This window comes from Marmota monax, unplaced genomic scaffold, assembly GCF_021218885.2.
Source record: "Marmota monax isolate L192 unplaced genomic scaffold, Marmota_monax_Labrador192_F-V1.1 WCK01_AAM20220418_F8-fsc00120, whole genome shotgun sequence".
In the NCBI taxonomy this organism is placed as follows: domain Eukaryota; kingdom Metazoa; phylum Chordata; class Mammalia; order Rodentia; family Sciuridae; genus Marmota; species Marmota monax.
The window spans coordinates 2,236,064-2,258,622 of record NW_026694424.1 but is presented as its reverse complement, the minus strand read 5'-3'; the positions used below and the strand labels follow the sequence as shown (position 1 = coordinate 2,258,622).

At 35.1% G+C, this 22,559-nt stretch overlaps 1 protein-coding gene across 2 annotated transcripts; it reads right to left on the bottom strand.

The window, feature by feature from the left end:
• Positions 1-2,488: 2,488 nt before the first annotated feature.
• Positions 2,489-21,761, bottom strand: Rimoc1 (RAB7A interacting MON1-CCZ1 complex subunit 1). 2 transcript variants are annotated; one of them, XM_046468269.2, is made up of 7 exons: positions 21,614-21,720; positions 20,673-20,731; positions 18,138-18,244; positions 16,049-16,195; positions 14,731-14,862; positions 13,876-13,990; positions 2,489-7,014 (listed from the first exon to the last, which is right to left on the bottom strand). In XM_046468269.2, exons 2-7 carry the CDS (start codon positions 20,725-20,727, stop codon positions 6,731-6,733), a joined length of 840 nt encoding a protein of 279 aa, XP_046324225.1. In that variant the 5' UTR covers positions 20,728-20,731; positions 21,614-21,720; the 3' UTR covers positions 2,489-6,730. The 2 variants fall into 2 exon arrangements, with proteins under 2 accessions (XP_046324225.1, XP_046324224.1); XM_046468268.2 differs by lacking the exon at positions 20,673-20,731 and having other exon boundaries at positions 21,614-21,761.
• Positions 21,762-22,559: the final 798 nt, after the last annotated feature.

Sequence of the window (22,559 nt, the reverse complement as noted above, 5' to 3'; positions counted from 1 at the left end):
ATTGTCAAAACATCTAACCCAAGTCAGCTGGCTAAAATTAATCCCATTTATGACTTAAAAAAAAAAGATGTGATAACCATCTTCAAAAACTATAAAATCTTTAAGGATTATGGGAAGTTATAGAAAACATACATTTTATGAATATACGTATTTAAATAAATACATATATTTAATATTTTATATACCAACACATAACAGAGTGCTTAATGGTCAATGAAGCACTATAATGTATTGGTGTGAACTTGCATTCAAAATGTATCTGAGAATCTAAATGAAACAGAAATTCAAAAAAGCCTTATAGCTGAGAGTGTCTGGATCCCCATAATAGCAAGAAGACAAAAACATTAGCTCATTATCAAGTGAATGAGAAATATACTTAATAGGGAAAAATCTGAACATATAGAAAAGGAGAAAGAATAATAATCTCCTATATACCCAATTTTTTTAATTCAACAATTTCCAACATCTGGTCAGTCTTTCTCTGTCATTCTCCCCACCTATCACCACATCCCCAATTTTGGTTTTTTTTAAAAAAGTAAATCCTAGATATCATGTCATTTTATCCTTAACTATCTCCCTGTTTCCTATAAAATAAGAGACAGATATGAAATGTAACTACTGTACACAATTATTACACTTAAATTAACCATTCTTTAAAATCAAAATCTTTGTCAATGTTCCAATTTCCCCATATACCTTCACATTTGGTTTGTTTGAAGCATGACCCAATAAGGTCTACAAATTGCATATATTCTTAGAACTTTTTAAATCTTTATACTCCTCCTCCTTTACTTTGCCTTGCAATTTGTTAAATCATGTTGATCTTTCTGGACCACATTCCGGACCTTCTTGATGGTATCTCAATGATCTTTAACACATTCTTCTGTCCCAGACTTGGGTCAAATTCAGGTTTATTTTGTAAAGCATTTTTTAAGTGATATTGTGTACTTAGATTGGGATTGACAAGTCATTCTTGTTTTATAATGATCAGAGTGATCAATGGTTTCAATGACCTGATCCAAATTCCCCATGCCGAAGGCCGGCTGGCTGGGCAAAATAACGGGGGGGGGGGGGGGGGGGGGGGTGAGGAACAACTTGTGTAGATTGATACAGCAGGAGTAGGAGCCATTTATTGCAGGACAGGAGCGGTTTTATACATTCCACACAGCTTATCTTAATTAGCATAAACTAGATACATCAGTCAACCAATAAGGAATCTACACACTTAATGGCTTGCTGGCGTTACTTCACAAATCACTCCCTCTGGCATTTTGCCAGGCGCCATCCAGACTTGTTTACAGACTCTAACATCCCCAGACTTTCCACTTCAATGATTTAGCAGTTAATGATAAATATTATTTGATCACGTGTTGCAGAGTGTTAGTATCTTGCTTTGTATTTCCTTTTATTAAATCAACTTAAAAAAATGTTTCCCATTATAAACCATTTGAGTGTCTTGCCTGAATCAATCATCAACAAGCAGCCATGGTTCATTCTGATGGGTAACAGTATTTGGACTTTGTTTCTAGGACTTTTCAATGTCCTTTATATAAAGAAAAAAATCTAAGTTCATATTGCTATTTCCCAAATTTAGAATTGCAAAATTTTTAATTCTTCCATTTCATTTTTTTCTTACATTGAAAAATCCTTATTTTTAACTAGCATATTTATTAACAATTTAGTTGCTGAGTAGTTTTTAAACATTTCCTTGTAGTTCTTTGTGCTCTAGGGTACATCCACATAGGGATGTGTAAATTTCTATACTTTAAAGGTCAAAAGGAGTTAAGTAGAGGAAAAGGACCACAGGGTGGAAGGAGGGAAGTGGTAGAAAGTGATACTGGTCAAATTATATTGTTACATTATGTGCATGTACAAATATGTAACAACAAATCCTATCATTATGTACAATTATAATACACTAATAAAAAATGTGGGAAAAGGCCCAAAAGGTAATGAAAATAATCCTGTGTATTTAAGCCACTTGAACTAAGGAAAAGGGAGTATACACTGGACACAAGAGTTTGTTATTCAATTATTCTGACTGATGAGCATTCTAATATTAGCTTGCTGAATGAGGTAGGGGTTATATACAGAACTACTCAGACATTAAAGAAAACAATAATAGCTAACTCTTATGTGTTCTTAACCATAGAGAGGCACTGAACAAAACACTTTTTGAGTATTAATTCACTTAATCTTCAAAATTCTGTGATGTAGGTACTAGTAATATTCCTGTGTTAAAAAATAGAAAATTAAGACACAGAGATTAAGTCACTTTCATAAAAATACAGAGTCAGGAAATAGGCTGTGATTTCAACTCAGGCCTACTAGCTCCAGAACCCACAACCCTCATCTTTATGCTACCCTGTCTGAAAATTATCAAGACGAGACGAAAATAACATTCAGAAGGTAGAAAAATAAACTGAGATGATAGAAGCAATGCAACAATAAACTAAAAAAGAAGAAAAAAAAAAACACAAGAAACAAGTAGGGGAATTTGATTTTATTTTTTACAAATTTTAAATGTTCCAAAACATTTTACTTGGATTTTTCACTAGAAGTAGGAAAAACAAAACAGTAGAGAACATCAGCATAAATATATAATACATACTTTAATCATGGCTATATTAAATGTATCTTAATGTAATACTTCCATAAGTACAACAATTCATATGTGTTTAAAAAAATACAGAGACGTGGTAATAGAGTATTATAGAATTTTGGATTTGTGGCAGATGGGGAACCCTTACTGAAGGGGCCCTAGAAGAAAAGGGAAGGTGAAAAGAGACAGTCTAAAACTAGCATGTTAACCAGCTGTGGGTTCTTGAAAATACCATTAAATGAATCTAGGAATGCTTTTAGACATAGCTCACATTTTAAAGAATATCAGAGAATTTGCAGCTGGACTGTAAAGGAATGTAATTTTATGTTAGGTTTTAGCAATGACTCTCACCTCACTCTAGTATAGGCAAAGGAATAAGGAAAAGTCATAATTTGCACCTTTATCAGTATCAATTAATTCACAGTGGCCAGAAACCCTATAAATGTAGCAAATCAGGCCCTTAATTATGTGTTAAAGTCTTGCTGACTTCAGAAAATTCATACTGGGAAAAGAATCATACAAATTTAAGAACTGTGAAAAATCCTTTAGCAGAGTTTAAATTTTATTAGCTATCAGAGAATTCAAATTGAAGAGCAACCCCACATGTACAAAGTGCAACAGACCTTTAGGTAATAACATCACCCATTAGTAAAGACCACACTAAAAAGAAATCCTTTAAATGTAACAAAATGTGAAGGTCTTAAGTAGTAAGTCATACCTTAATTCAGTATCAGGACTTCCATAGGAAAGAAAATGATATATATAAATAGTATATTTATGAATATACTATAAATACAAGGCATTTACACAACAGGGTTGAATTTGAAGACACAATGTTTCAGCAGTAGACAGGTGCTTAGAGGTGACTTCCCCACCACTTTAGGTAAAACAACACCCACCCCAAATCCTGTTAGCCCCTTCCCTGCTTTACTCTTCATAGTACTGATCACTTGACACTATACTCCTTAAAATGCTTTGCGTTACTTCCTCCTCTAGAACTCTGAAAGAGGAGGGTGTTTAGTAGCAATACCCTTAGTGCCTGAGACAAAAGGCAGTAGTTGCTGAATGAATGGATTATACTACTTTCCTTATATAGAATATTTGGTATTCTAAGGTGATTTCATTCTAAATGAAAAAGAATTTACTTAGAAGGCCTTAACACATACAAAAAAAAAAAAAATTTTTTTTTTTTTCATTTATCACACACCAGAGTAAAAACCACTGTTACTGTTATGGTGTACAAATTATTCTCCAATTGTTTGGATAATGGAAAGTTGTACAAAAAAAGCACCCAGTAATACCTCACCAACCAGTGAGTCTACAAGGGTCATGAAGGCAAAATAAAGTTACAAGCTTCTGAAGATAAAATTCTCTTGTTTTCTCAGGTTTGGAATCTAAATAATATTTTCCTCCTCTGAGGAGATATATATCAACCACTGGTATAAAGAGCATGGCAGTTTGGAATCCAATAGCAGCAACTCTTTTGTGCAGTTTGACACTTTGAATCATGCCTCATTAATTTAAAAAAATTACTAAGGGCGACCATGCCTGAAGCACTGTGTGTAAAGGTACATTTCACCCAGTAGTAAGGAAAATAATTACAAAACAATGTGGTAAGTGTGATAGCACAGGAAGGGAAAACTAAGAAAATAAAACAAAGAAACATCTAATTTAGACTGGAGAAGGCTGATAAAAGTTTTTGGACACAATATCAATGAAGCTGCATCCTAAAAGATAAGTAGGTGTTCACTTGGCCACAAAGAAGGGCACAGAATTAATGATGTCTACCAAGTTATTAAGACTGAAAAAACACAAGCATATTGTAGAAAGAACTGGAAGTACTTATGACTGATTGATCATGATCTCTAAAATAAAAAGGGACAGTCTGTGCTTCTAAAAACCATATTAAAAATTCCTTAAATATTTATATTCAGAAAGCACAAAGGTATTTTCATAATAAAACCTGCTAAAACGCTAAGTTAAATACAAATCTTCTTGGCTGTGCAAAGATAAGCCAGGGGGCTTGGCAGGGATGGGGAGAATTTCTCCTTGCCCTGAAGGCTCTGTATGAATTTTTATGTTTATGAAAAAGAAATATGGGTTTTCAATGTTTGAGAAAAACTGGACTAGAATATGATTACACAGGATGTTTACAAAGAGAAAGCTGGGAAGGTATGCAACTCTGCAAAAGTTCTAAAAATAAGAAAACATGAAGCAAGAAAGATTATGCACAAAAGATGAGGATTTGATGTTTGGACATACTGAACTTAAAATTACTGTGGATGTTTTTCTAAGTGAAGATTATTTAAGAGACCTTTAGAAATGAGATTTAGCAAGCAAGACGGAGGCTGAGGTCCAGGTTACTGATTTGGGAATCAGCTTGATATTATAGGTGGTGGAGGAAGCAATGGCTGTGAATGATATCATATAACAAGATTATTAGAGTAAAAAGGAGGGGAAAAATGAGGGAAAAGGGGGACAGAAGGAAGAGAACTCTAGTAGAAAATGAGAAGTCACCAGGAAAACGAGGGAAATAACACAGATGAAATCTGTAACATAGATTTGTCTTCAAAAGGAAGCAAGCAACCTCTTTTCCTCTGAACAGGGGAAAATGAATAAAAATAGTAAATACTTGCTAATATCCTTCATAGCTTCAACTTTGTGTATGATAGGAGGATGGGCCATGCTCTAGGGGAGGGGCAGAGTATCTGAGGAAAGTGACAAAGTTTGGCTCAAATACAGTGGGAAAAGGGAAAGGCCACCTAGTGACAAACAAAAGGCTTATTGTAAGGGCTTGGGAGACAATGTGATTCCACTTTGAAGGACTACATGCCCTTCCCACAGAACTCAACAACCCAGAAAAGGTAGCTCATTCAATGTTAGGGCTCATAGAATGACTAGCCTAAAGAATAATGACAGAAGGAACAACTAGGGATAGTACATAAGGTGCACCAGAAAGCTGAGGGTGAACAGGGAAGAAAGAAAACCTGAAAGGGGTTTGATAATTTAGGAGTAAGGGGAGCAAGAAAAGGCTGTGAAGAAGCTACAGATGACACAAAAATCAGGAAATAAAAAAGAGGAAAAGATGAGAATTGTCATCAGTTACTGAAATTTGAGATTTCAGAAGGGAAACTCAGGATGGTTAATACTGAAGCTGCTGGAATGTGATAAAGTCACTAGAGCAGAAGTCCAGTTTATTATCAAGGTATCAGACAGCTTATCCCAAGATAGCAGGAGCTGAGGTAGACAGGAAGACTTAGTAAGCAAGATATCAAATCAGGCTCTTTGGCCTTTAGCATTCCATCCCTATTATTAAGGGCAAAAAATGATAAAACTTCAAAAGATGTGCCCTAAAATTGTATGAAGTAATGACAAACTAACCTATCCTTCCTTACTTGAAATATGCATCTTATTTTAAACAAAATAGGAAATCATTTTTAAATTTTCATAGGATGCCTAATAATTTTTTTTTAAGTATTGGGAGATTGAACCAGGGCCTCATACATGCTAGAATTAAAAACTGTAAATATGATTTGTAGTAATACATGGCAAAAGAGCTTAAAACAATGATTCCTTTGTGGAATCTTTTGTTATTGACCTTATTGGAAATGGCATCTGAATATTAGTCATAATCTTTCATTTTGCCTACATTTTTATTCAGAATATCTGTTCAAAGCAATGAGGTGAACTGAAGGATAGCAAACTTTAAGAAAGGGAAATTAGAGTTTATGATATATATATATATATATATATATATATATATATATATATATATATATATATATATTTTTTTTTTTTTAAACAAACAAAAATAACCTAAAGTATTAGGGGGGAAAATATCTGACAAGCTAAATTGGGTTCCTCCTTACTAATGACAGGATACCTGCAGTTCAAGCTGAGTTAGAATAAAATATATGCCATCTTAGATGTTAAGGAATCATTTTTTTTTCCCCCACAGGTTTAAGAATATACAATGAAAGATGAGGATGGCATTTAAAGAAGGGCAACCATACTGGGTATCTATATTACTATAACATCAAATTCAGTATGTCTTTTATTTATTTATTTATTTATTTTCCATCACATGGGTCTTTTTGTCTTTCTGATTGAAAAAGACCACATGAATTACTACTTACAGGACTGCTGAAAGAAATTTAAAATTTGTTTTGCATTTGTTGTATTCCACTCTTGTTCCTTCAGGGGTCCTTCACACACAGATACATACTTTTTCAAAATTTTTTCTCCTACTTCTCGGAAATCCAAGGATTCCTTGTGTGTCATGCAGCTTGCTCCGGAAACACCAGTATCCATTTCACGATTTTCTGGCTGTTGATCCACACAATGTTTCAATCCCCAGTAACACATTTCTCCACTGTACATCATAGCCAGCAAATGAATGTCACTAAATATTCCTGGGAAGGTCATTTATGATGAGAGATCAGAATTAAGTTTAAAGAGAAATCCTAGTTGTTAAAACTCTAATAAATTCCTTGTCATTAAACATCTTTTCATCTCATTTACTTTAATAATAATATCTAGAAATGCCAAATATCACTAATACTATCCTCATTTACATTGTGCTTTTATCCCTATTAACTTATAAAAGATGTTCATCACAACAATAAAAACAGTATTATCAAAGAATTCTTTTAAAGAACTGTTTAAGTTAGTGACCTTAACCTTTTTGGGATGCTCTTAAGGACCTCTTAGAGAATTAATTTAATCAGTGGAACTTCTCTCAGAAATATACTCCAAATTCTGCAGCATTTCAAAATACTCATAAATTCCCTGAATCCCACCCATGAACATAACTCTTATTTTGTGGAATACTCTGGGATCATTGATATAGCTATAGTCAGGTATCCTATAGCTCTTATATTTTTCAAAGTGTCTATCAAAATCACATATCGTCATGCCCCTGGAGAGGTCATACAATTTCAAATTATCAGAGGTGTTTATACCACAGGATTTTGATCACAAGTTGAGTGAATTCTTCTTTTGAGTAGTTTTTCCAGTAGCCAATTATATATTAACACTTATGGTATATAAAGTATATTGATTTGGTAGAAGATTTCAAAAGACTTAGAGCCAGGTGCAGGAGCACAACCTGTAATTCCAATGACTCAGGAGACTATGAGGCAGGAGGATTGCAAGTTCAAGGCCAGCCTCAGCTAAGAGGCCCTAAGCAATTTAGTGAGACCCTATCTCAAAATAAAAAATTATAATTAAAAAAAAAGTGTAAATATGATTTGGGTATGAGATCATACCTAGGAGAATCACCAAAGCTCTTTGAGTCTGCTTATAAATCAGAAAAACTGGGATTCCACAGGCCCTAAACCTGGAGTTTTTTTAAGGAACACATGGAATTAAAATGTGTTTCAGAAAACAAAGTCCTATAAAAATACAAGATCACTTAACTTCTTAAGACCACTAAAATACAAATGAATGGTTTATTCTATTGTACAAATAAATACTTTATTCTAATGTAGAAATAAATGGTTTATTCTAAGGTACATTATAATAAACACATTAGAATTGTGTGATTATAGGGGCTTGAGCTGGAGCTTAGCGGTAGAACGCTCGCCTACCTAACCCTAACCCTAGCTCATGCAATGCGCGGGATTTGATCCTCAGCATCACATAAAAATAAATAAATAAAACAAAGACATTGTGTTCAACTACAACTAAAAAAATATTTTAAAAAAAAGAATTGTGTGATTATAAACATACCTCAGTGATTATGAGCATCATAATCTCAATTCCTCACCTAATTATGGTTCAACAGAAACTATGACCATGATGGCATTAGATTAACAATTCAACTTTCAAAACCTGTAGTACTTACTATTTTAAATCTACTAAAAGATATTTGAAGTTTCACAATTTTTTTTTTACATCTATCACATTCACTTCACCTGAAATTCAGCTTATAAATAGTGGCAAGATAAGCAACAGTTCAATGGAATAGCTGATTCATTAATGCATTTATTAGTTTAAAAATGAAAAAAAAGGGCAGAATCTGAGATTTGCATTCATGAAAATGATAGGCTACACTATATTATATATATATATATATAATATTACATATAATTATATGTAGTATATAATCATATATATTATATATTGTATATAATTATATATAATACTATTAAATAAAATATATAAGTACAATGCCTATTACATATAATAATTTCTTTTTACTTTTTTTTTTAATATTTATTTTTTAGGTGTAGATGGACACAACACAATGCCTTTATTTTTATGTGGTGCTGAGGATTGAACCCAGGTCCCCGCCTGTGCTAGGCCAGTGCTCCACCGCTGAGCCACAATCCCAGCCCCTTTTTACTTCTTAATAGTTAAGATCATAAACCTCAAAGAAAAAGCTAGAGAGCACTATATAATCTAGTATTCAGGATTATTTTATATTAGATATGGCATTTTATTAAACAAATATCCTTTTTATTTGTGTGATCCTACACCTTGAGTAGATAATACTAGAACCACCAGTGTAGGTAAGAAAAGAAAAGCAAAATGGAGGGAAGGTTGAACTTAAAACCTTCAAAAGCCTTGGGGGATGGGACTAACTACATCCCACAAGGTGAAGTGACCTGGGAAAGGTGAGAAGTACCTGCCTAAGGGGAGATCTAAGCTCTCACCCCATTCTTTAGGTAAGCCTCATTTTCTACATTAGCAAGGAGTCAACTGCTTACCAACATACAGATATCCTTTGAGAAGGTATTATTAGAAAGAAAATGATTAGCTAAATGTGAAATGGTTCTTACACTTTAGCCTGCATTTGAATTAACTGGCTCACTGCTGGGCCCCACCTTAGAGTTTCAGATTCAGGTATATAAGTTTGAACCTAAAAGTTTGTATTTTTTAGACAAATTCCTAGGACCTAGTGATGAGGGCCACAAACAAGTCAAGATGGCACCTGGCAGTATGCTAGGAGGAGTGGTTTGAGAAGTAACGCCATCAAGCCATCAAGATGATGTTAATTAAGTTAAGCTGTGTACAATTATTAAGATGATGAGGATTTCTAGATCTGGATGATGCTAACTGAAACAAGCTGTGTATAATCAGTAAGTGTATATATACCTCTGCCGTCCTACAATAAATCGGCTCCCGCTGTTTCAACATTCACAAGTTGCTTGTCACACACCCCCACCACCCCCCACCACCCCCCACCCGCTATTTTGCCCAGCCAGCCAGACTGCAGCAACCTAGGACAATGCTGATGCTGCTGGCTCACGGACTACACTTTCAAAGCTACTGCATTAAAATACCAAAGGAAAGGATGAACACATAAAAATTAGGCACTTTCTACTGTCTACCCCAAAAGGAGTCACTTTTCTATAGATACAAGCTCTTTACTTGTCTCAATTTCCCTTGATGTTTTCTTTTTCTATTAATACTTAGAATGGTTTTTCAATAAAACACTTTGAACTATATGCATATGTGACAGTGAGGAGAGTACACGAGATGCGAGGAGATGGGAGCAGCATAGAGAGGAAGTATAATTGTAACAGTTTGGATCTAGAATGTCCCCCAAAGTCTGTTAAAGGATTGGTTGCCAGTCTTTGGCACTACTGGAAGGTGGAGAAACCTGAAGCTTTAGGAGGTAGGGCCTATCAGAAAGAAATTGGATCATCAAAGGTGTGCCCCTGAAAAGGATATTAAGACCCCAGCCTCTTCTCTTTCTCTGATTCCCAGCTGCCAGGAGCTGAAGAGCTTTGCTTCCTTCCTTGATGTTTTGCCTCAACACAGGCAAGTGACAGAGCTAAGCAATCACTTTCTAAAACTCTGAATCCGGGGGTGGGGGGTGGAAGGTGTGTCTCAAAATTTTCTCCTTTTAAATTGTTTAGCTCAGGTATTTTGTCACAGTGATGGAAAGCTAACACAATAATAATTCATGAAATGAAGGTGAGTGAAGTAGGATGTCTTCCACAGAAAAAAAGCAAGGTGCCAGACTGAAATCTTCTGAAAGCAGTATAGCACAAGTCTGCCAACGTCATAACAATTCACTGAATTTACTCAAAATAGATTCTTGGCTTCAAATATTCAACCAGAATGTGTATAGGGTACACAGAAATCAGTATTTTCAATAAGTTATCCAACTAATTAGTGATACTAGTTCAGTGTTGAGAGCCACAGCTGAAGGGGCCCCAGCAAACTTTCAGACTGCCAGCTGATGATTGGCTCACAGCGCCCCAGCAACATCTAGCTGATTGGCTCCTCTGTGGTGATGCTCATTGGGCTGTTTCCCCGCCCTTTCAGACTGCCAGCTGATAATTGGCTCACAGTGGCCCCAGCAACATCTAGCTGATTGGCTCCTCTGCGGTGATGCTCATTGGGTTGTTTCCCTGCCCTTTCAGACCACAGAGCTTCTCATTGGGGGACTTTTTTGGCTCCGCCCATGCGACCCAGCCAATCGGCCTCAAGAGCAGGAGGATTGTGGGAGGTGGAGAGGCTTGTGGTTGTGAGAGAGGCTTGTGGGAAGCCGGTGGTGGCAGTTGGGCTCTGAGGGTTTTTCCTGAGGAGCGGTTTTGTTTGGCGTGTGGTTCTAAAAATAAAGTTCTTTCTTTTGACAGTGGCTCCTGAATTGTGCCCATCCAGACTGCGGCAGTTCAGAATTGCCCTTTATAGAAGCTGAAATCCAGGTTTTGTATTAAAAAATGGGCCAAAGGGCTTCGGGGGAGGGTTGTTCCTCAGTGGCATTTAAAAGGGGGAACACAGGGGGTGGGGTTGTGGCTCAGCAGTAGAGTGCTCACCTAGCATGTGCAAGGCACTGGGTTCCATCCTCAGCACCACATAATAAATAAATTAATTAATTAAAGGTACAGTGTCCAACTACAGCTGGAAAAAAAATGTTTACAAAAAATTTAAAAACAAACAAATAAATAAATAAAAAGGGAAACATAAACCAAGGATGTGAACACTGGATAGTATTCTGATTTACTCCATTTGATTCCAGGTGTATTCTAATAAAACTATTTTTATAAGCCTTTTATTTGACAAGTCCATACCCAAAGATTAAAATTCTCTAACCTCCACTTCAGAGAAGAGAGACTAAAGTAGCAAAGAGGTGAGATAAAGAGGCTTATACATAATCGTTTGGATTATTAATAGCTAAAAATTTAATAACATATAGACAATGTCCAAAGGACAGACAATACAGTTATTTTCCCTTCTAAGTATCAAAAGGAAGTAATCATAGTAAGCACACACTGTGTTGAGTTTTATGTAAAATTAGGTCAATTATCACCAACATTTGGCCACAAAAAAATATTTTGATGCCTCATAAAGAATTTTTCTCTTAAATACTGTAGTCACTAAGAATTGTATTTTAGACTTGCTAACAAAAATAATTAGATCCTCTCTAACAGGGTATTAAGAGAAATTTAGCCTATGGAAAAAAAAAAAAAAAAGGTTTCCTAGCTCCTAACTTACTCATGTAGAAAGATAAAGATTCAGGTAAATCAAACTTCTTTGGATGACAACAAGAAGTTAATATCATAAGAGGGATGAGGACTTGGCAAAACTTCTGTGGTGCCTATATTTTCTTTTTCTCTGGAAATTGCTTTAGTACCATATCTGACCCTTTTAATTACCCTGTGAAAGAAGCATTTGAAGCGAGGGTTAATGTATTCAAAGCGTGACTAAAGAGAAGGCACTAATATATGCCTCCCGAGAAAGAAAATTCCAGGCCACAGAGTATCTTACCTTAAAACCAGATATAGGAGAATAAGGGAAACAGATGACTTGTGTGACTTTCTCTGGTTCTTTCAGTGCTAATCCTCACCTTTTTCTTTTAAACAGTGTTCCAGGTTAAGTATTTAATGGAATCAGTCCATGTAGGACTGACTTGAGGTGTGGGTTGAGGAAACTGTTTAAAAGATCATTTTCAATAACTCTAATTAGTTCATTAGTTATCTGGTATAACTAATGATAATATATATATTTTCTATAAATACATCAAAACTATATTTGTAGGATGTCATGCCCATTGTGTGAACTCTGTATTCACAATAGGTTGTTTTAGGATAAGATGGTTGTCTGAAATAACAGAACATAACAATTTTTAGACACCACTACAAAGTCTTATGTTAACAGTATTTAAATCACCAGTTTTTGTTTAATTAAATGTTTTCAAATAGAACAGCTCAGGAAGCTAGCAAAGTAACAAAAAGAATTAAAATATATTTAAAATTCTAGAATCTTCCTCAAGATATTTTCTTATTTCTCACATTTCATTTCTCCCATAACAATTTCAGGTGAAACATAAGAAATGAAAATTTACAAGTATACTCCTGTGTCAACCACTGCTTTGTGACCTTAAAGAGATCCCTTGATTTACCTGGACCTCAGTTCCTCCATTAAAAAAAAAAGATATGGTAAAAGTCAGTTCTTTCCCTAACTTCAGTTCAAAATTCCAATGATGCCCAATATCCAGTTCTTAGAACTGTCAAGTGCATAGATATTTGTATGAGAAACAGCTGCCATCCAATATTTATCCTCTCCCCACCTTCTTAGTAAAGAATTTTAATTTGGAATGGTAATTTATCAGGTTAAGAACTATACTTTCCAAGTTTCCTCACAGCTAGGTGAAGTGATTGAATTAAACTGGCCAATGAGTGGAAGTACTGTAAGAGCTTCTGAAAAGGTTGTTAAGGAGCTGACTGGGTTAACAAAATTCCCTTCTGCCATTCCAGAAGCTTGAAACACAAGTGACACAGAAGAGGCTCTGGGAGCATTTTGGAATACCGAGCATGAAAGCAGTGTCCTAAACAGGGATACCTCCTGTAAAACTCTGTATCATCACTCTAAATAAAGTGCCTCCCTCTGAAGCTTAAGAACTCTGATGCTAAAGAGGATAGAAGAAAAAGATAAGAACATGATGTCATGGAGTCACTATAACCTTAATGGATTTTTTTTAATGTGAAAGAGCATTAAATGTCTACATTGTTTAAGTTACTTCTTATCTAACACAAATAGACAAACCTTGTTCTAACCAAGGCCAAGCAAGAATGCAAAATATGTAAAAATAACATGATACAAAACTCTCCCCAAATTATTAAACAGCAGAGATTAGAAGTACATTACACGAAAAGACTTTAATCTCTGAATTTCTTAAAAAGATCTGTTATTACTTTTTGTCTATAATCTAGCTTGAAATGTATTTAAAATACAGAGTAAAATCTAACCAACTTTCTAAAATCTTAAAAAACTTTAAGTCAATTAGAAAATGTTGAAAAGAAAATAGATCACATTACCTGCACTCAGTAATTTAGCTGTGTCTAAGTCTTGAAAAGAAACTCCTTCATTTAACTGGATAGGACACCGATAATTAAGCATTTGTAGTAAGTAATTGATTCCATCAACAAGGTACTAAATAAAAATCAAAGCCAAAGAATTAAAGTATTATATACAGAACTATCAACTTCAAATACTTTTTCCCATTCTTTGCCAGAGAAAATGGGCTAGTATACAGATATATCTAATGGTTATTAAATTTCAATGGTATAAGGTCCCACAACTCCATATTCTCATAATGTAAGTATATTCCTCCAAATAATAATACAGAAAAGAAAATGTTAACCAAGAACACATGCTTCAGTAAAATCCTTATCAAAAAAATACTATTAAAGGAAGAAAAGGATAAATATCATAAAGATGTGTAAAAACAAGTTATTACTGTGTACAATACTAATTTATTAATGTGTACAATACTAACACCCATGTCTGTCTATAATTTGGTCAGAACAGTCAAGATGACTCAAGAGAACCACAACTTTCTAGAAGCAAGGTCATGTGGGCTCTTTAGCAGTAATTTACTGACAGATGAAGGCTTGATCCAGATATTTTCTTCAGACAAGAAAAATTATATATATAGAGATATATATGATTAAGAATTAATATTATTTATTTTATATTAAAAAGTTAAAATCCAGAACTTAAAAAAGCAGGTAGAACCCCCAAATTACAAAGTGCTTTCACATTATCTTATTTAGTAAAAGACCTAGAATGCAAGCCCAGACTCTTTGATTCCACTACTCTTATTATACTAAAGACAGCTTTTTGAAACCTAAATGTCAACAATCAAAAATGTGTAAGAAATGTCTTTTTACCTTTTTAAGCAAACTAGATTTTTTCAAGAGCCACTCTCTTCTTTTGGTCAGAGAATGACAATACATATACAGTAGGGCTCCTCGTCTCCAAGAGAGACATTCAAGTAGCTCATCCCCAAGCAAATCACAAAGCTGAAACACACACACACAAAGCCAAAAGAGAAACCTGATGTCTTTTGGTCAAATTAGAAGTCAAATTTCAAAAAATTGAGCAATTAAAAACACTCACTTCACAAGAGGTGCCCCAGTTTACTAATTTACACAGGAATGCCTATCTTTGAATCAAGCAGAAATACTGAAATTTATTAGTATGTAAAAATTAAAATAACTTTTACATTTACAAATAGTTTTACAAAATAATTCTAAAAATATTTGAGTAGCAAATTCCTCTAACATATTTGAAATATAGTCTACAGTCTGATTAAAAAGATAGCTTTTCAGAAGTGTTAGTTGAAAAAAGATCATATCTATTTCTTTCAAGTAAAGAAATAAACATAAGAGAATCTAATAAGAATTAGATTGCTAGAATAAAATACTGAAAAGTTATACACAAGAATGATTTTAGTAAACCAAAACTTTTGTTGTGGTACGGCATTTAAATCTTGCAATGATTTGTTTCCATAGTTAGCCTCCCCTAATAAATACATACAGCAAAGAAGGTATCTAGGTAGCAAGTCAGCAGGCACTTAAAGATGAGAAATTATTTGCTAGAAAGATTATCCAGGACTAGCGATATAAGCTCTGCAATCACCTAAACAGAGATGATAGTAAAAAGTATGTGATCAGGTTGTCAAGCAAAAATAAAATAGAGACTATCAGAGGAGAAAGTAACGTCCTTAGGGAGTGGCAACTTTTCAAGAATAAAGGAGAGAGGAGTTGCTTTGGAAAGAAGAGAAGGCTTCTCAGAAATGAAGGAGAAAAGAGCATGCAGGGGGGCTCCAAGGGATGGTATAATCGAAAGGCAGCAATTGTCCAGGTGGATCAAGACTAGAAAAAAGATAATAGGTATGGTAATTAGATTTCCAGGGACCGTTAGAGAAAAACATAGCATGTGCAACAGTACAGGGAGCAAAAGTAGGGAATATCTGTGTTTACAAAGGCATACAATTACAATTCCATCATGCAAATATTCTAAAAATATTTAGTAAAATACAATATTTTACTGTCATATTGGTCTGCAGTGGTAAGCTCTCATACTTCCCTCTTTCAATCTTAAAACAGAAACAAAAATATATTGAAAAAGAAAAAAACAGACACTAAGACAGCAAGAAAGCAAGAACCAGAAGCATTCCGCAATAACTTATAGTGCAAAACTTACTTTTGGATGCATATTATTTTCTTTAACTAAAATTTCTGGTTCTGAAAGAAAACTGATTAGTTCTTTTACTTTCTGGTAAGAAGAATCTTCAGGAAAATCTTCATCTACTAGCTTATTCTCCTCAAAATATGTCATGTCCAAAATAGCCTAAACAAAAAAGAAAAAAGTATAAGAAACTTAAACTTTAAAGAATTAATATTAGAGTTTAACTTTGCATATGTAGAAGATATATATGTGTGTATATACATATATATACATCTATATCTCATATATACATACATATATCAAACATTCTAGCATGGTAGTTAAATTTGGGAAGTATTCAGAGTGTCTAGCTATAAAAATAACTTGAAATAGGCATTATAGAAAACGTTACAGGTAGTTGCACATGGTGATGAACATCTAATATCCTAGAGATTTGGGAGCTGAGGCAAGAGGATTCCAAGTTTGAGGCCAGTCTCAGCAACTTAGTGAGATCTTTTCTCAAAATAAAAAAAGGGCTGGGATATAGTGCAGTGGCAAAATACCCCTGGGTTCGATTTCCAGTACTGGGGGAGGAGACAACTTTGTAGGTATTTTATTTTAGTAAAACATTGGGTTAATGGTTATCTTGCTTCTCTCAAGAAATAAAATGAAGATTATATTTTAACATGTTAATCATATATAAGAAATTATGAAAGAGTCATGAATTATTATATTCTTTGCTATTTATATATGTATAATAGCTGAAATTTTTTTAAACACCTGCAGTATTAAGGTCACCACTTCTGGTTTTGTATATTGAAATTTTCAGAGGATTTGTTTTCCCAAATGCATAGTCAGTATTTGAGGACTATATATCCTGCCACTCAATAGTGAATGCATACTATCAGCATATGCAATTCAAACACCAAGTCCCCAGCACTCCTAAATATAAAAAACACTCTATTCAAGCACCTTAATATTTTCCAATCCTTTTTCTTTTTTTTAATCTCCTGAATTAAGACTGAGGAAACTGGGTTCTAGTGTCAATTCTACATTAATCACATAACTAACCAAGGACAAGTTAATTTTATCTTTTCTAAGGCTGTTTCTTCACTGGTAAATGATAAATTGGATTAAATGCCTTTCAAAGTTCCTTCAAAGTTTTGAAGATAAAATTAATTATTACATGTAAAGCACTTGAAACATTACCTAGCACAGTTAGTGATATTTAAAAGATAAATGTTATTGTGTACAAAGCCTAAGCCAGGAAAGAGAGATCACCATCCTATGGAAGATGGTCTGTTAATTCACAACTCAAAGGTTCTAGAAGATGTGGGAAATCTCAATCTGTATCTCTAGGTCTTTTGTACACTTTGGAAACTAAGTACTCTACTTTTTACAACCATTTCATCTTTCTAATCTTATAACAATCAGGAAAAGGCACACAAAAGCACTTTACCAAGTATAATCCAAATGTTAGTTATTATAAAGTTTATTTTTACATCTCAGTTTGTCTCAGCAGTATTTGGAAAAAAAAAAAAAAAAAAAAAACAAGGAAACAGGTATTGTCCACAGAAAGACCTGAATTTAAAGGAAAGTAAAAGAAAAAAGGGGGAACAGAAAAATATTATGAATGTGTATGAGACTAGCAGGGGGAACCATGTTTAGAATCCTGAGAAAAGGTGAATTTCAGAAAAAAAATAATAGGACTGTTAAGACTTCCCTACTCCCTCTGAAGTGTTCAAGCTCTTAAGACACTGAATGTTATTCTGTGTTACCTACACATAAAGGGAAGCAATTCTTTTACCTGCAAGATTTTTTTCCTCACTTTTCAATCAACACATTAAATAAATCCCCCTCCTTTGCATACTGCCTCAAAATTTCAAGTTACTTGCTTTATATATACTTTTTCTAAAATTATACATTTTAAATAAAGAACAAACTGGGGCTGGGGATGTAGCTCAGTGGTACTTGCTTAGTATGTACAAAGCCCTGGGTTCAGCACTGCAAAAACATAACAAAGAAAAAAAAAAAAACAAACAACTTCATTATTAACTTTGGAGTTAATCACCTAAATAAGTAATCTGCCCTCATAAAATGCCAGAGTCCACATCTGTTTCAGTACCTGTGTATAAAGTTCTAGAAGATTTGATGGATTTGAACATTCTTTCTCTTCTCCACATAAAAGTTTCAGTTTTTCCAGAGCTGCTGAGGCCCGAATTAAAAAGTGATCTGTAAAAAAGTTAAAACACATGATTATTTCACAAATTTAGAGTACATAAGTATCTGAGATGACGAAATAAAACTATATTATAGAATATGAAGAAACAGCAAGCACTATCTTATTCAAAATATGAAGTATAACATAATGTCCAATACTAATTAAGTAAATGTATCATGGAAATTTATTCTGGAAAGCAAAAGACTGAAAACTTTCTGCATTCTAAACAGAAAACTGCTATTTCCTAAGTGCAGTGTATATCTTCATAATGCTTCTTTAATAATGCTGATCCATTCAAAATGCTTAAATAATAAATTTATATAGCTTTTATTATAAGAATACAAATACTTTATATAAATCCACAGAAAGGGCTTCTACTGATAATGTGTGATGTCATAATTGTAAAGGTTTTTTTAAAAGAATGATTTACCAAATCAAATGTTTCATAAAATATCAGCACTATAAACAATTATAATTTAATTATAACCTAACTGTGTTTATAGCTATTACAACTAAAATTATGTAATTGTGTATTTTATTCTTTTAAAACAGACATGAAACAAATTACCTTGCTCCTTCAAAATCTGAGGAAAAAGGAATAATAGGTCTACTTATCACATTCAACTCCTCTTCCCTATCTACTATTTTTTCTCCTTTTCATATTATCATTATCCTTTTGCTTCTTCTATGATTTCAGCTATTATGTATTCACACAAAGGCACTATAGATCATTCTATATTACCTCCTATAGTAAACTTTAGATATGTAAGACACTAAAGTCCCTGAGCTTGCCCCTTTGTGTTTCTCCTCTGAAATACAAATCTTTCCTCCTCTTCTAATGGACACATTATATAGCACTTGGTGTGGGCCCATTTGATCTAGACTCAGCAGAAATTGAGAAGATCCATTAAGCTGTTTACTGTCAGACCAAAAGCACCATCAGGATATGTCCATACCATTCATATGATGACCTTAAGTATTCCCAGTTAAAGACTGGGAAAGATAAAGACCCTTACCAGACTATGACTGCTGTTAAGATTCACTATTTACTTGAACTGAATGTTCCCTATTTAGCAGTCTTCCTATCTGTCCTTGGTCCAGAAGTATCAACCGCACAACCCAGAAAATAGATTCCACTATGAACCCAAATTGTACAGAATATAGCGTTCCTTCCAGTGCTTCTTTAGAGATGTTCACCTTTTTTTTTTTTTTAACTTGCAAGATTATTATAAGGTAAAAACTTGATTGAATGGATAGGACTAGAGACCATTATGTTATATGAAATAAGCCAAACTCAAAAGGTCAAGGGTCATATTTTCTCTCATGTGGAAGTTGAGAGGAAAAGGAAAGGAAACAAAAAAAGGTGTTGGGTAATGACTGGGGTGGTCTCATGAAAATCAAAGGGACAAGGGGGTGTAAGGGAGGAGGGAAATACTGGGGAGTAATATTGTCCAAATTTTATTGTATGCATGTAAAAATATGTAAAACAAATCCCATCATTATGTACAACTATAATGCATCAATAAAAATATATGGAAAGAGAAAAAAATAAAATGAATATCCTCAGTATCTAAAAAATTTTTAAAAAGACTAAAGTCCCTGAGCTTGGATTGAAGGCCCTAGACCACTGCTGAAGAGTTGACATGACTACTATAGAGATAATGTTATAGTGGCGTAACTATCATTTTAGAAAAGTCCATAAAAATGCAATACTTCTACTAGAACTATTCAAACACCCACAGGCAAGTCAAAAGATAAAAAGTGATTCTTATATAATCTCTGGAAAAAGTCCCTCTCATAGAATATTTCCATATAGTAAACATACTGTACTTGTACAATAAGAAAAATATTAACAAATATTGTCCAGAAATATAAAGGAGAGCATTTCCTAGATTGAATAACATCTGATTGTACCTGATCTAATTTGAATAAATCAGTGAGAACTATCGATCCCTACAACCTAGTATGAACAAATAGTTGTTACATTAAAGGACAATTTTTTAATATATATTATTTTGTTGTGTGGGAAACAAATGCCAAGTTTAATTCAAATATATTCAATCTTGCTTTAACTAAACTTCATAAGAAAATCCTGATAATAATATTTTAATAAGATCAATTTAAATACTGATTAGTAGTCCATAATGTTACAGCTACTATTGTATTTAACTTTAATAAACTTTCAGAAAAATAGTCTCCAAATATGAATACATCATACCAGACTTTTATTTTCAGACTTCATTCTAGACTGAATTAAAGAATTCCTCCACAGGAAAATGAGAATGACTCATAGGTGCAGTAACAAGTGATTAAAAAATACTCTGTGATCTCTTTGAATTGTTCCAAATTTGGCTGGAACTAGAGGTAACCTGGAAACACTTACAGGTAATTGCTACTACTATCCACAAATTATTCATGTGAATCCTAAGATTCACTTACCACAAACCAAAAAAGAAGTCAGCTTCAGGGTGGTCTGTGGGTCTTTGAAGAACATACTCCTGAGAAGAGATAATCCGGTAAACAATCTTCACTGAAACTAAGTCATCTCATCTTAGATCTTATTCAATAAATTCACCAACTATTCAATCACTTGGGAAAATGTCTCACTGTTGTTCTAAAGAGAAATGAGTGAGCCCACAAGAATTTTAAAACCTACCTGTATGAAGTAAAGGTTCAAATCTCAAAAAGGGGTAATGTAGAACCTATAAGTAGTTAGAAATGAAAAGAGAACTGGACTTGAAGTCAAAAGATCAAAGTAACTCCTAAGTCAGTTTTCTCCAAAGGAAAAGAGCTCAGACTTCTTCAAAACAAGTGTTCTAATATTCACAGAACCCTTGTGAGAACCGAGAAGACACACGTGAATCAAGATCATTTAAATTACACCAATGTAAAGCTCTTCCACAGAATATTATTTATGGTTGCGTTCTAATCCAAAATATGAAAGCAAAAATATTATAATGGAGTAATACAAAAAGTGTCTCTGTTATATATGCCTATTTATCTTTACTGGGTGCAAAACTGCTACTGCTTGACTACTATTCCTCAATTTAACTAATTCTTTAAACGTTCGTGTGTATTTTCAATTGACACTACACTTTTTCCACTCGTTACCGAAACAGATCCGACAGCACACATCTGGCTCACATGAAAACAAGAAAGATTTCATGGGTTACGAAAAATGCGGTTTTAAAAGCAAATGCCTTGTCAACGTAAGTTCCTGAGGGAGGACTGTCCACCGCGCGGCACAGGATCAGAAGAACAGGACCAAGGACCTGGGACCCCCCGGGGCCACAGGCCGCAGCCTCCGGTCCTAACAGCCATGGAACACCAGCCCTGAACCACCGTCCGCCCGGCCGCCTCCCTCTCCTCCGCTCCCTCACCGTCTTCACCCGCGGCTTCACTAAGTTGCTGTATGTGGGCTTGAGCCAGGTCCCCCAGCTCCTCCACTCGCCTCACCACAGTTGAGACTGCGGCCGCCATGGCCACAACCGGCGGGCACGCCCCGGCCACGTGACCACGCCAACCCAACATCACCTGATCCCCCACCTTCTGCTGGGCGAGGGGGCGGAGCTCGACTGGCTGCTGGGAGGAGACTTCAGCTCCGGGAGAGAACCGACCAGGGCCCACAAAGGTCGTTCCGGGGTGTTTCATTCCTCCGGACTGCCTCCTCCCTCCCATAATTCTGTGCAACCCTGGCTCCAGGGGCGGGTGTGATGCCGGGGCACACCTCCCTCCTGCCCCCTTCTCTAAACCAATAGGGAGCCACCCATGCCCCAAGGTGAGCCAATGGGAAACCAGCTCTCTCCGCCGGCGCCGGGGAAATGAGCGCCACCGCGGCAGACCCACCAGCCGGAAGAAGGAGGTCGGAATGTCTGGAAAAAGGATCAACGGGTTTGGCTTGGTAGCGAGGGAGGTTACCTAAAATAAAATTATAATCTCTCTGTCAGAAACCGAAAGCCTGCCGGCCCCCGCGCAGCACATCCAAGTCTCCCGCGTGGTCTGGGGGAGGGGGAAGGGCCCAACGGTCGCGGAAGTTCCCAGTCTACGTGGTGGAATTATCCTTTCTAAGGCCGAATTTCAGCGGTTGACTTTGTTTTGCCTCCGTCTTCCCCTAACCTGCGCACGTTTATTGCACCCGTCTCGCTTCCAACTGTAGTAAAAGTTGCAGCTACAAAACTCTTTCTGTTATATGCAGTTCTTCTCGAGACCCTTCGTAGAGGCGCTAAATTGTGAGGTTCAGGCTCTCAGTTGTGAGGTTCAGGCTTTTAAATAGCTCTTCTGCTTTGTGTTCCCCGACTGCTTTCTTGAATTCTGTTTTTCAGTTTG